This window comes from Triticum urartu, chromosome 3A (genome assembly GCF_056163025.1).
Source record: "Triticum urartu cultivar PI428250 chromosome 3A, HENAU_Tu73, whole genome shotgun sequence".
Classification (NCBI taxonomy): Eukaryota; Viridiplantae; Streptophyta; class Magnoliopsida; order Poales; family Poaceae; genus Triticum; species Triticum urartu.
Window position 1 is genome coordinate 97,970,147 of NC_141875.1, and position 13,162 is coordinate 97,983,308.

Genomic DNA, 13,162 nt, shown 5'->3' on the forward strand with positions numbered 1-13,162 from the left:
GTAGTGAAGGGGCGTCTTATATGAGAGTGTAGGTTGCAGTGCGCTGGCCATCTGGTTGTGTGAGCTTTGGCAAACAAATACAAGATGACAATTTTTAGTCATTTTTGTTGACTTTTTAATAGCAAGCTTACGCGGGCGCTTTTAGTCGCTTGACATAATAGTTATTTCTACGCCGATCAAGTGGTACAACATAAAAAAAATTGAAGTTGCATAACTAATAAATTGTGCAAAACCATAGTTGTAGAAACGCGTAATTGTATGCTTCACATCGATAAACTCAAGCTAAATCATGAATTCTATTAAATTTGGTAAACATTGTGTCAATCAAAATAAATTTCTCCAATAATTTGCGTTGGCCCTCTCCAAAATAGCCCACGCCCACCTTTATACTGTACTACCAGAAAAAAAGACCACCACGAATCAATCTGTGGTTGAGTTGGTTAGGTGGACAGTGGTATCCCCAACCCATCAGGGTTCAAATCCTGGTGCTCGCATTATTCCTGGATTTATTTCAGGATTTCCGGCGATGCGCTTTCCGTGGGAGGAGACGTTCCCGTCGACGACGAGACGCCTACGGTAACTTCGTAAATCTCAAGATGATATGCCGACTCAGTCTCTCGGAGGTGCTCATAGGGGTAGGGTGTGCGTGTGTGCGTTCATAGGGGTGAGTGTATGCGCGTGTATATGAGCGCTTGTGTCTGTACTGATGCTAAAAAAAAAACCCCACCAAAAGTGCCATAAACCAAAATACATCTCCGGTCACTTTCCAAAATTCGAGGCAAAGCGCCGGAAACAATAGTTTTGAAAAAGCGCGCTCTAAAATTTCGAGATCCCCCAAATCCATCCCCTCCCCTCCCCTCCCCTCCCCACCACGCCACCAACCCTAACCCCAGTCCGCTCTCCCCGCCGCCCCTCTTTACGGCGGCGCCCCCCTCCGTCGCCTTGGCCCTCCGCCGCACTCCTAGCTTCCACGAATTCGGGCGCCCACCCGGCGCACCATCTAGATCCGCCCCTGGTCGCCGAAATGGAGGGCAAGGCGGTGGGCTTCTCGGCCGCCGACTGCGGCGCCGACGCGGCGGCGGACGATTTCAAGTACATCACCGGAATGAGCACCATCCTGGTGGCCACCATCCAGGAGGTGAAGGACCGGGTCTCCCAGATGGAGTTCATCTTCTGCAGCCAGATCTTCCCGCACTTCCAGGCCAAGTCCAAGCTCCTCCACGCGCGGCTGGCCGATTCCACCGCCACGAGGGAGGCCGAGGATGAGTGGCGGCAGAGGGAGGCCGGCCTGCTGAGCCAGCTGGAGGAGCTCAACCGCGGGAAGCGGCGCGCGGAGGATAGGCTGCTGCAGCTGGAGAGCTCTCTCGAGGAGATGCGAGGGATGCTCGTGAACGCCGACCGGTTGGCTGCGGAGCACGATGCCGAGAAGAAGCATCTTCTGGGGAGATTGGAGGAGGAAATGAAGAAAGATGAGGTGATCTGGCGGCTCGAAAGGGAGATCGGGGAGAAGGATGCTGAGATGTCAAGGGTGAGGGGGAGATTGGAGGAGGAAATGAAGAAGGACGAGGTGATTCGTCGGCTCCAAAGGGAGATTGGGGAGAAGGATTCTGAGATATCAAGGGTGAGGGGGAGATTGGAGGAGGAAATGAAGAAAGACGAGGTGATCCGCCGTCTCGAAAGGGAGATTGAGGAGAAGGCTGCTGAGATATCTAGGGAGAGGGGGAGATTGGAGGAGGAAATGGAGAAAGACGAGGTGATTCGTCGGCTCGAAAGAGAGATTGGGGAGAAGTCTGCTGAGATTTCAAGGGAGAGGGAGGCCCATCAGCGGCTGCGACAGCAGCTGGAGTTGAAGGATAAGGATCTTCTTCTTGAGCAGAATAAATTCAATCACGCGACGACACAATACAAGCATCTCAAGTCTGAGCACAACTATCTTCTTGGAAAGATTGCGGAGATGGAAGGCTCCAAGATTGACCAGAATGAAGGCTCCAAGATTGACCAGAATGAAGGCTCCAGGATTGACCTGAATGAAGGCTCCAAGTCCCCTGTGAACCGGAAGGCCTCTGGAAGTCCTCCAAGTAAGAGAAAGCTAAAAGGTACTGCCCCATAACTTCTCAAATTCTTAGAGCTACTTAAGTTTTCCTAACACAGTATTGTTCCTGTATTACTGCTAGACTTTAAGAACAATATAAGGATCCATATCTTTTGTGCAAACATGATCAATGATGCATTATATTCTGATGAATGTCAATTTGCCAGTATCTCTTTTCTGTCAATCCTACCACATAACATTGACGTGTCTTAAAATATGTATAGGAGTTACTGATTGGATATCTATGTTTACAACTCACTTGTTTGATTTCCAGACTCCTAGAGCTATTTGAGTTTTCTTATCCAGTATCACACTTTTGTTTCCAAATTGCCGCTCTAATTTAAGAATCTTATACAAGGATCTGTACTTTTTGTGCAAATATGATCAATGGTGCATTATATCCTGATAAATGTCAGTTTTCTAGTATCTCTTTTCTGTCAATCCTATCACCTGACATGCATATGTCTTAAATATTTAGGAGTTTACTGATTCTGTATCTTTATTAACATCTCAGTTGTTTGATTTTCAGATTTCCAGGACACGAAAAATGAGAGCATTCAGGTAGTTTCTAAGACTGAAGACCAAAAGAATTCTCCTAGTTCACGTGCGAAGGCCCAAAATGCTACCTCTGCCAGGAGCGTGTTAAGTAACTCGCGCCTTTGTTTACCACCTCATGCAACTAACCCTCCGCACAAGAGTGGTGCTAGCACTTCAAAGACAGAGGCATCATCTAGTTTCACCCGCCCAAGTCTACACTGGAGGGAAACTCGTGTGCGTAAGGAACCAGGTGTTGTTGATCCACATGATGATTTTCTTGATACTCTGGAGGCTGTAAAAAATACGATCAGGAACCCTACAACTAGAGAAGAAGCACTAGCTCTTGCTGCCCCTCCTCCCCAAGATATGGACTTCAATAACTCAGATGATGAGACTCAAGACATCAATATTGTCGCTCAGGGCCTCAACAACATACCAGTTCCGAAGCAGCGAAGCTCAATTTCAATCCATCCACCGAATAAAGATTTCAAATATACAGAACCTGTAAGAAAGAAAGCTGATCGGGCGAATCTGAAAGGTGTTGAATGCAAGCAGTGCAAGAAGTTCTATGACGCTGTGCTTCCTGATGGCCGTGTAAATGGTGATGGTGCTACAAGTATGAGGTGCGAGCATCATGATGGTGTGTCTAGACACAGATACAGGTATGCCCCTCCATTGACACCCGAAGGGTTTTGGAACATTGGATTTGAATCAGAGATGTAGCACATGAAGCAGGAGCCAAACTTCTTTGGTGTACAGTGTATTGTCACAGCATAGATCCTCGGTTACCCCTGTATTCTGTTAATGGCGCAGAAAATTCATGTTGGGGGCATACCCATCATCATTAAGGTTGGTGATCATTACAGTGTCAGTTTGTGGAGGATAGATAATAAAGTCAGTTTGTTCAGTTCTATGTAAATTCAGAAAAGTTGAACAGTTGCTTGTTTGCTTATTTACACTCAAAGAAGCAGCTTTCTTGCCCTTAACGATGTATGTAATATTCAGTGGTGAATCAACTTTGTTGCCCCTGAGAAACAATTCAAAATAACATGGAAGGAAGCTACTGAACCTTTTACAGTTGTACTTAAATTCATGGCCTGTTGCTTCCGCTGTTTCCGGTTACTTCAGTATATGCATTACAATTTACAATATATGACATAACAACAGATTGGCATTTATCTGCTGCTTACATTATAACATGTAGCAAACTCAGGATCTACTTACATGTTATTGGATCAGAGAGTTTGTGTTTGGAGTTTTATGGAGTAGGTGAATTTGTGAAACATATTTTGATTTTACAATGTTACTACTATCAATGCTTGTTTTCAGTTTATCTGTAGCCATCTTGTGTAAAGTCCACTGAAGAATTGACCATTTTGGGGTGGATTTGCTTCAGATTTGGCTCTGCCCTTTCCAGCTTGTCCATTGATCCTGCGACTCAGTTCCAATTCAGGACAGTTTTAACTCGGGTGGTTGCATACTTGCATCGTGTGGCATATCATGTAACCATGTAATGAAAGAGTCTTCTGGTCCCTCAATTTCCGTGTGCTTCATCGACATTTCTTTCTTATCCACGCACTCATCTTAGATATTTTCTCAGCTTTTTCCTATTTTGTTGTCTTGATTGCTGGTAACTGCTAAGTAGAAATGGCCTGCTCTTGATGCATCTCTTCTTCTGCTATTGGTGTTGTTGTTTCTTACTTGTGTCTTTGCAGAAGAAAACCATAGGTACCAGGATGTTCCTTCTTTTCCCACTCTCATCTCCAAACTATACACCAAACTGGCACCGATAGGAGGCAGAGCATTGCAAATTTAGAGCGTTTGTCTTAACTTGTTCTGAACACTGGTTGTTTTGCCCTGTTTAAAGGATGGCAATCGACAGAGTCACAAAATCACGAGAACCTTCATCAAATAATAGTGCTCATCTTGGGAGTCTGGATCAGACAGTTTGTGTTTGGAGTTTTACAGAGTAGGCGAATATGTGAAACATGTTCTGGTTTTACAATGTGACTAGTATTAGCGTTTGTTTTCAGTTTACCTCCAGCCAATCTTGTGTCAAATCCATGAAGAGCCAACCATTTTGTGGTCGATGCGCTTCCGATTTTGCTCTTCCATTTCCAGTCTGTTCGTTTGATCCTGAGATTCAGTTCCAGTTCAGGACATCTTTATCTCAGGACAGTTTTATATTCTTGATTGCTAGTATGCTCTCAATCCTGTATCTCTTCTTTTGTTATTAGTGGTGTTGTATTGCACCAAACTGTCATGGATAAGATGCAGTGCATGGCAAATGCCAGAGTCAACATACCTGAGAGCTCGTCTGAACTTGTTCTGAACACTGGTAGTTCTGCCCTGTTTGAAGGATGACAATCGACAGAGGTACAAAACCACGAGACCCTTGTTCATCAGACAGTGATAGTCACACAGCCTTAAGATCACAGTGTACATCCGATGATTCAAGAGTACTCCCTCCGTCCCAAAATTCTTGTCTTAGATTTGTCTAGATACGGATATATGAGGGAGTAGTATTGTAATTACTAAAACCTGAAAGGAATATGCTGGATGACTAGGAATATTCTCCTATGTAATTACCATAATACCAGTAGGGTTAGAGGAAAAGCAACACTAGTAAAATGCCAATGACACTCATGTAATTTCTTCAACTATGTTTCTATAAATAGAGGAGAGGCGTAGATGCCTTGTCGCATTATTGCTTGGAGATGTGATGTGACCATAGGTCTAGGTCATCAATGATCTTCTTTAGCATGGCGGAGCTATGAAGGCCATCACGGCGAAAGGCCTTAGCATTTTGGTGCATCCCAAATTTCCTTAAGAACCACCAACAGAGCAAAGGGCCATAGGGTGTGATCCAAGCAATGCGACTATGCGAGAGGGAGTAGTCCCGCAGCTCATGGATGGAGGAGGTCGGGGTGGTGCCGACCCCTTGACAAATCCTACCAGAGTAGGGGCATGAGATGAAGATGTGGTCGGCGTCCTCGATGTCGTCCAAGCAACATGAACGGTCGACATTGTTGACGATGTTTTGAAGGCGAGGTTGGTATGGGAGTTGAGGTGCTCAGGGAAGATCAGCCGAGCGAAGATCTTGACTTTGGTCGGAACACATGCTTTGGCCATGGGATCCTCCTCCGATTGCTTCATGGTGATGTCGTATGCGGCCCTTGTGGAGACTGCCTTGCCACCAATGAGAAGACGAGCATTCGGATCCGGGGAGGGCATGAAATCCTATAACACAAACAAAAGCAGACTATGTTCTCTTGTAGCTGCACAGGTTAGGCGATTTCACATGTTAGATTCTAAACCGAGGCGCCAGATATTTGCCACCCTGATCATGGCACAACAGAGTGAGAAAAAAGGGAGGGGAAAGCAATTGCTATGGGTTTAGGGAGCAGCCAAGTGTCATACCAGAAATAAGGATCAGAGCCATTGTTAGTCATGATAAATGATATATTTTGTTGGTCAGCAATGTGGTTGTTGATGATTTTGCAAAGAAAGGTTTTATTATTTTTTGGTGCCACAAAGGCGTCAGGGGTGTTGTAGACTAATCCAATGAAGCCATGGGGGTAGAGGTAGGAAGTAGAGATTTGATAACAAATTTCATAAGGAGGCATTTGTTTTGCTGATGCAGGTTTTTCAGCCCTAGACCGCTGCATTTTTTGGGTTTGCAAACATTGTTCCACGCATTTAGGTATTGAGAATCTGGACAAGCCTCCTCGGCAGCCTAGAAGAAGGCACGTCTAAAGGCATCGAGAATTTTAAGTATTTTTTATCTGGGAATAAGAAAGACTGACATAAAATAAGCATCTAATGCGTCAATAACAAAATAGAGGAGGGTAAATCTATCGCCCTTAGGTAGTAATCTAGGTTGCCACCCTGCGAGAAATTTGAAGGAAATATGCCCTAGAGGCAATAATAATGTTATTATTTTATTTCCTTATATCATGATAAATGTTTATTATTCATGCTAGAATTGTATTATCCGGAAACATAATACTTGTGTGAATACATAGACAAACCAAACGTCACTAGTATGCCTCTACTTGACTAGCTCGTTAATCGAAGATGGTTATGTTTCCTAACCATAGACATATGTTGTCATTTGATTAATGGGATCACATCATTAGGAGAATGATGTGATTGACATGACCCATTCCATTAGCTTAGCACCCGATCGTTTAATATGTTGCTATTGCTTTCTTCATGACTTATACATGTTCCTATGACTATGAGATTATGCAACTCCCGTTTGCCGGAGGAACACTTTGTGTGCTACCAAACGTCACAACGTAACTGGGTGATTATAAAGGAGCTCTACAGGTGTCTCCAAAGGTACATGTTGGGTTGGCGTATTTCGAGATTAGGATTTGTCACTCCGGTTGTCGGAGAGGTATCTCTGGGCCCTCTCGGTAATGCACATCACATAAGCCTTGCAAGCATTACAACTAATGAGTTAGTTGCAAGATGATGTATTACGAAATGAGTAAAGAGACTTGCCGGTAACGAGATTGAACTAGGTATTGAGATACCGACGATCGAATCTCGGGCAAGTAACATACCGACGACAAAGGGAACAACGTATGTTGTTATGCGGTCTGACCGATAAAGATCTTCGTAGAATATGTGGGAGCCAATATGAGCATCCAGGTTCCGCTATTGGTTATTGACCAGAGACGTGTCTCGGTCATGTCTACATTGTTCTCGAACCCGTAGGGTCCGCGCGCTTAAGGTTTTGATGACAGTTATATTATGAGTTTATGCATTTTGATGTACCAAAGTTTGTTCGGAGTCCCGGATGTGATCACAGACATGACGAGGAGTCTTGAAATGGCTGAGACATAAAGATTGATATATTGGAAGCCTATATTTGGATATCGGAAGTGTTCCGAGTGAAATCGGGATTTTACCGGAGTACCGGGAGGTTACCGGAACCCCCCGGGAGGTATATGGGCCTTAGTGGGCTTTAGTGGAAGAGAGGAGAGGTGGCCAGGGCTGGGCCGCGCGCCCCTCCCCCCTAGTCCGAATAGGACAAGGAGAGGGGGGCGGTGCCCCCCCTTCCTTCTCTCTCTCCTCTTTCCCCCTCCCGAATCCTATTCCAACTAGGAAGGGGGGGGGGGAATCCTACTCCCGGTGGGAGTAGGACTCCTCCTGGCGCGCCCTCCTCCTGGCCGGCCGCACCTTCCCCTGCTCCTTTATATACGGGGACAGGGGGCACCCCTAGACACACAAGTTGATCCACGTGATCATATTCTTAGCCGCGCGCGGTGCCCCCTTCCACCATAATCCTCGATAATATTGTAGCGGTGCTTAGGCGAAGCCCTGCAACGGTAGTACATCAAGATCGTCACCACGCCGTCGTGCTGACGGAACTCTTTCCCGACACTTTGCTGGATCGGAGTCCGGGGATCGTCATCGAGCTGAACGTGTGCTAGAACTCGGAGGTGCCGTAGTTTCGGTGCTTGATCGGTCGGGCCGTGAAGACGTACGACTACATCAACCGCGTTGTGCTAACGCTTCCGCTGTCGGTCTAAAAGGGTACGTAGATCACACTCTCCCCTCTCGTTGCTATGCATCACCATGATCTTGCGTGTGCGTAGGAATTTTTTTGAAATTACTACGTTCCCCAACAGTGGTATCCGAGCCTAGGTTTTATGTGTTGATGTTATATGCACGAGTAGAACACAAGTGAGTTGTGGGCGATATAAGTCATACTGCTTACCAGCATGTCATACTTTGGTTCGGCGGTATTGTTGGACGAAGCAGCCCGGACCGACATTACGCGTACGCTTACGCGAGACCGGTTCTCCCGACGTGCTTTGCACAAAGGTGGCTAGCGGGTGACAGTTTCTCCAACTTTAGTTGAACCGAGTGTGGCTACGCCCGGTCCTTGCGAAGGTTAAAACAACACCAGCTTGACACACTATCGTTGTGGTTTTGATGCGTAGGTAAGATTGGTTCTTGCTTAAGCCCGTAGCAGCCACGTAAAACTTGCAACAACAAAGTAGATGACGTCTAACTTATTTTTGCAGGGCATGTTGTGATGTGATATGGTCAAGACATGATGCTAAATTTTATTGTATGAGATGATCATGTTTTGTAACCGAGTTATCGGCAACTGGCAGGAGCCATATGGTTGTCGCTTTATTGTATGCAATGCAATCGCGCTGTAATGCTTTACTTTATCACTAAGCGGTAGCGATAGTCGTGGAAGCATAAGATTGGCGAGACGACAACGGTGCTACGATGGAGATCAAGGTGTCGCGCCGGTGACGATGGTGATCACGACGGTGCTTCGAAGATGGAGATCACAAGCACAAGATGATGATGGCCATATCATATCACTTATATTGATTGCATGTGATGTTTATCTTTTATGCATCTTATCTTGCTTTGATTGACGGTAGCATTATAAGATGATCTCTCACTAATTATCAAGAAGTGTTCTCCCCGAGTATGCACCGTTGCAAAAGTTCTTCGTGCTGAGACACCACGTGATGATCGGGTGTGATAGGCTCTACGTTCAAATACAACGGGTGCAAAACAGTTGCACACGCGGAATACTCAGGTTATACTTGACAAGCCAAGCATATACAGATATGGCCTCGGAACACGGAGACCGAAAGGTCAAGCGTGAATCATATAGTAGATATGATCAACATAGTGATGTTCACCAATGAAACTACTCCATCTCACGTGATGATCGGACATGGTTTAGTTGATTTGGATCATGTAATCACTTAGAGGATTAGAGGGATGTTCTATCTAAGTGAGAGTTCTTTAAGTAATATGATTAATTGAACCTAAATTTATCATGAAACTTAGTACCTGATAGTATCTTGCTTGTTTATGTTTGATTGTAGATAGATGGCCCGTGCTGTTGTTCCGTTGAATTTTAATGCGTTCCTTGAGAAAGCAAAGTTGAAAGATGATGGTAGCAATTACATGGACTGGGTTCGTAACTTGAGGATTATCCTCATTGCTGCACAGAAGAATTACGTCCTGGAAGCACCGCTGGGTGCCAGGCCTGCTGCTGGAGCAACACCAAATGTTATGAACATCTGGCAGAGCAAAGCTGATGACTACTCGATAGTTCAGTGTGCCATGCTTTACGGCTTAGAATCGGGACTTCAACGACGTTTTGAACGTCATGGAGCATATGAGATGTTCCAGGAGTTGAAGTTAATATTTCAAGCAAATGCCCGGATTGAGAGATATGAAGTCTCCAATAAGTTCTATAGCTGCAAGATGGAGGAGAACAGTTCTGTCAGTGAGCATATACTCAAAATGTCTGGGTATAATAATCACTTGATTCAATTGGGAGTTAATCTTCCAGATGATTGCGTCATTGACAGAATTCTCCAATCACTGCCACCAAGGTACAAGAGCTTCGTGATGAACTATAATATGCAAGGGATGAATAAGACTATTCCCGAGCTCTTCGCAATGCTGAAAGCTGCGGAGGTAGAAATCAAGAAGGAGCATCAAGTGTTGATGGTCAACAAGACCACTAGTTTCAAGAAAAAGGGCAAAGGGAAGAAGAAGGGGAACTTCAAAAAGAACAGCAAGCAAGTTGCTACTCAAGAGAAGAAACCCAAACCTGGACCTAAGCCTGAAACTGAGTGCTTCTACTGCAAGCAGACTGGTCACTGGAAGCGGAACTGCCCCAAGTATTTGGCGGATAAGAAGGATGGCAAGGTGAACAAAGGTATATGTGATATACATGTTATTGATGTGTACCTTACTAATGCTCGCAGTAGCACCTGGGTATTTGATACTGGTTCTGTTGCTAATATTTGCAACTCGAAACAGGGACTACGGATTAATCGAAGATTGGCTAAGGATGAGGTGACGATACGCGTGGGAAATGGTTCCAAAGTCGATGTGATCGCGGTCGGCACGCTACCTCTACATCTACCTTCGGGATTAGTATTAGACCTAAATAATTGTATTTGGTGCCAGCGTTAAGCATGAACATTATATCTGGATCTTGTTTGATGCGAGACGGTTATTCATTTAAATCAGAGAATAATGGTTGTTCTATTTACATGAGTAATATCTTTTATGGTCATGCACCCTTAAAGAGTGGTCTATTCTTATTAAATCTCGATAGTAGTGACACACATATTCATAGTGTTGAAACCAAAAGATGCAGAGTTGATAATGATAGTGCAACTTATTTGTGGCACTGCCGTTTGGGTCGTATCGGTATAAAGCGCATGAAGAAACTCCATACTGATGGGCTTTTGCAACCACTTGATTATGAATCACTTGGTACTTGCGAACCGTGCCTTATGGGTAAGATGACAAAAACACCGTTCTCTGGTATTATGGAGAGAGCAACAGATTTATTAGAAATCATACATACAGATGTATGTGGTCCGATGAATGTTGAGGCTCGTGGCGGATATCATTATTTTCTCACCTTCACAGATGACTTAAGCAGATATGGGTATATCTACTTAATGAAACATAAGTCTGAAACATTTGAAAAGTTCAAAGAATTTCAGAGTGAAGTTGAAAATCATCGTAACAAGAAAATAAAATTCCTACGATCTGATCGTGGAGGAGAATATTTGAGTTACGAGTTTGGTGTACATTTAAAACAATGTGGAATAGTTTCGCAACTCACGACACCCGGAACACCACAGCGTAATGGTGTGTCCGAACGTCATAATCGTACTTTACTAGATATGGTGCGATCTATGATGTCTCTTACTGATTTACCGCTATCATTTTGGGATATGCTCTAGAGACAGCCGCATTCACGTTAAATAGGGCACCATCAAAATCCGTTGAGACGATGCCATATGAACTGTGGTTTGGCAAGAAACCAAAGTTGTCGTTTCTGAAAGTTTGGGGCCGCGATGCTTATGTGAAAAAACTTCAACCTGATAAGCTCGAACCCAAATCGGAGAAATGTGTCTTCATAGGATATCCAAAGGAAACTATTGGATACACCTTCTATCACAGATCCGAAGGCAAGACTTTTGTTGCTAAATTCGGAAACTTTCTAGAGAAGGAGTTTCTCTCGAAAGAAGTGAGTGGGAGGAAAGTAGAACTTGACAAGGTAACTGTACCCGCTCCCTTATTGGAAAGTAGTACATCACAGAAACCAGTTTCTGTGACACCTACACCAATTAGTGAGGAAGCTAATGATAATGATCATGAAACTTCAGAACAAGATACTACTGAACCTCGTAGATCAACCAGAGTAAGATCCGCGCCAGAGTGGTACGGTAATCCTGTTCTGGAAGTCATGCTACTAGATCATGATGAACCTATGAACTATGAAGAAGCGATGGTGAGCCCAGATTCCGCAAAATGGCTTGAAGCCATGAAATCTGAGATGGGATCCATGTATGAGAACAAAGTATGGACTTTGGTTGACTTGCCCAATGATCGGCAAGCAATTGAGAATAAATGGATCTTCCAGAAGAAGATTGACGCTGACGGTAATATTACTGTCTACAAAGCTTGACTTGTCGCAAAAGGTTTTCGGCAAGTTCAAGGGATTGACTACGATGAGACCTTCTCACCCGTAGCGATGCTTAAGTCTGTCCGAATCATGTTAGCAATTTCCGCATTTTATGATTATGAAATTTGGCAAATGGATGTCAAAACTGCATTCCTGAATGGATTTCTGCAAGAAGAGTTGTATATGATGCAGCCGGAAGGTTTTGTCGATCCAAAGGGAGCTAATAAAGTGTGCAAGCTCCAGTGATCCATTTATGGACTGGTGCAAGCCTCTCGGAGTTGGAATAAACGCTTTGATAGTGTGATCAAAGCATTTGGTTTTGCACAGACTTTTGGAGAAGCCTGTATTTACAAGAAAGTGAGTGGGAGCTCTGTAGCATTTCTGATATTATATGTAGATGACATATTGCTAATCGGAAATGATATAGAATTTCTGGATAGCATAAAAGGATACTTGAATAAGAGTTTTTCAATGAAAGACCTCGGTGAAGCTGCTTACATATTGGGCATTAAGATCTATAGAGATAGATCAAGACGCTTAATTGGACTTTCACAAAGCACATACCTTGACAAAGTTTTGAAGAAGTTCAAAATGGATCAAGCAAAGAAAGGATTCTTGCCTGTGTTACAAGGTGTGAAATTGAGTAAGACTCAATCCCCGACCAATGCAGAAGATAGAGAGAAAATGAAAGATGTTCCCTATGCTTCAGCCATAGGCTCTATCATGTATGCAATGCTGTGTACCAGACCTGATGTATGTCTTTCTATAAGTCTAGCAGGGAGGTACCAAAGTAATCCAGGAGTGGATCACTGGACAGCGGTCAAGAACATCCTGAAATACCTGAAAAGGACTAAGGATATGTTTCTCATATATGGAGGTGACAAAGAGCTCATCGTAAATGGTTACGTTGATGCAAGCTTTGACACTGATCCAGACGATTCTAAATCGCAAACCGGATACGTGTTTACATTAAACGGTGGAGCTGTCAGTTGGTGCAGTTCTAAACAAAGCGTTGTGGCGGGATCTACATGTGAAGCGGAGTACAT

General features: G+C 44.2%; 1 protein-coding gene across 1 annotated transcript; it reads left to right on the forward strand.

Moving 5' to 3' along the window:
- The first annotated feature begins 844 nt into the window (after positions 1-844).
- Positions 845-3,722, forward strand: LOC125543097 (protein gamma response 1). The gene is made up of 2 exons (XM_048706342.2): positions 845-2,096; positions 2,622-3,722. The coding sequence occupies exons 1-2, from the start codon at positions 1,025-1,027 to the stop codon at positions 3,350-3,352; spliced, it is 1,803 nt and encodes a 600-aa protein (XP_048562299.1). The 5' UTR covers positions 845-1,024; the 3' UTR covers positions 3,353-3,722.
- The last annotated feature ends 9,440 nt before the right edge of the window (positions 3,723-13,162 follow it).

Bases quoted from the DNA above. Each gene is read 5' to 3' on its own strand.
- LOC125543097 (XM_048706342.2), top strand. From the start codon at position 1,025: ATGGAGGGCAAGGCGGTGGGCTTCTCGGCCGCCGACTGCGGCGCCGAC. The intron at 2,097-2,621 runs GTACTGCCCCAT...TTTGATTTTCAG, and splicing joins AAGTAAGAGAAAGCTAAAAG to ATTTCCAGGACACGAAAAAT.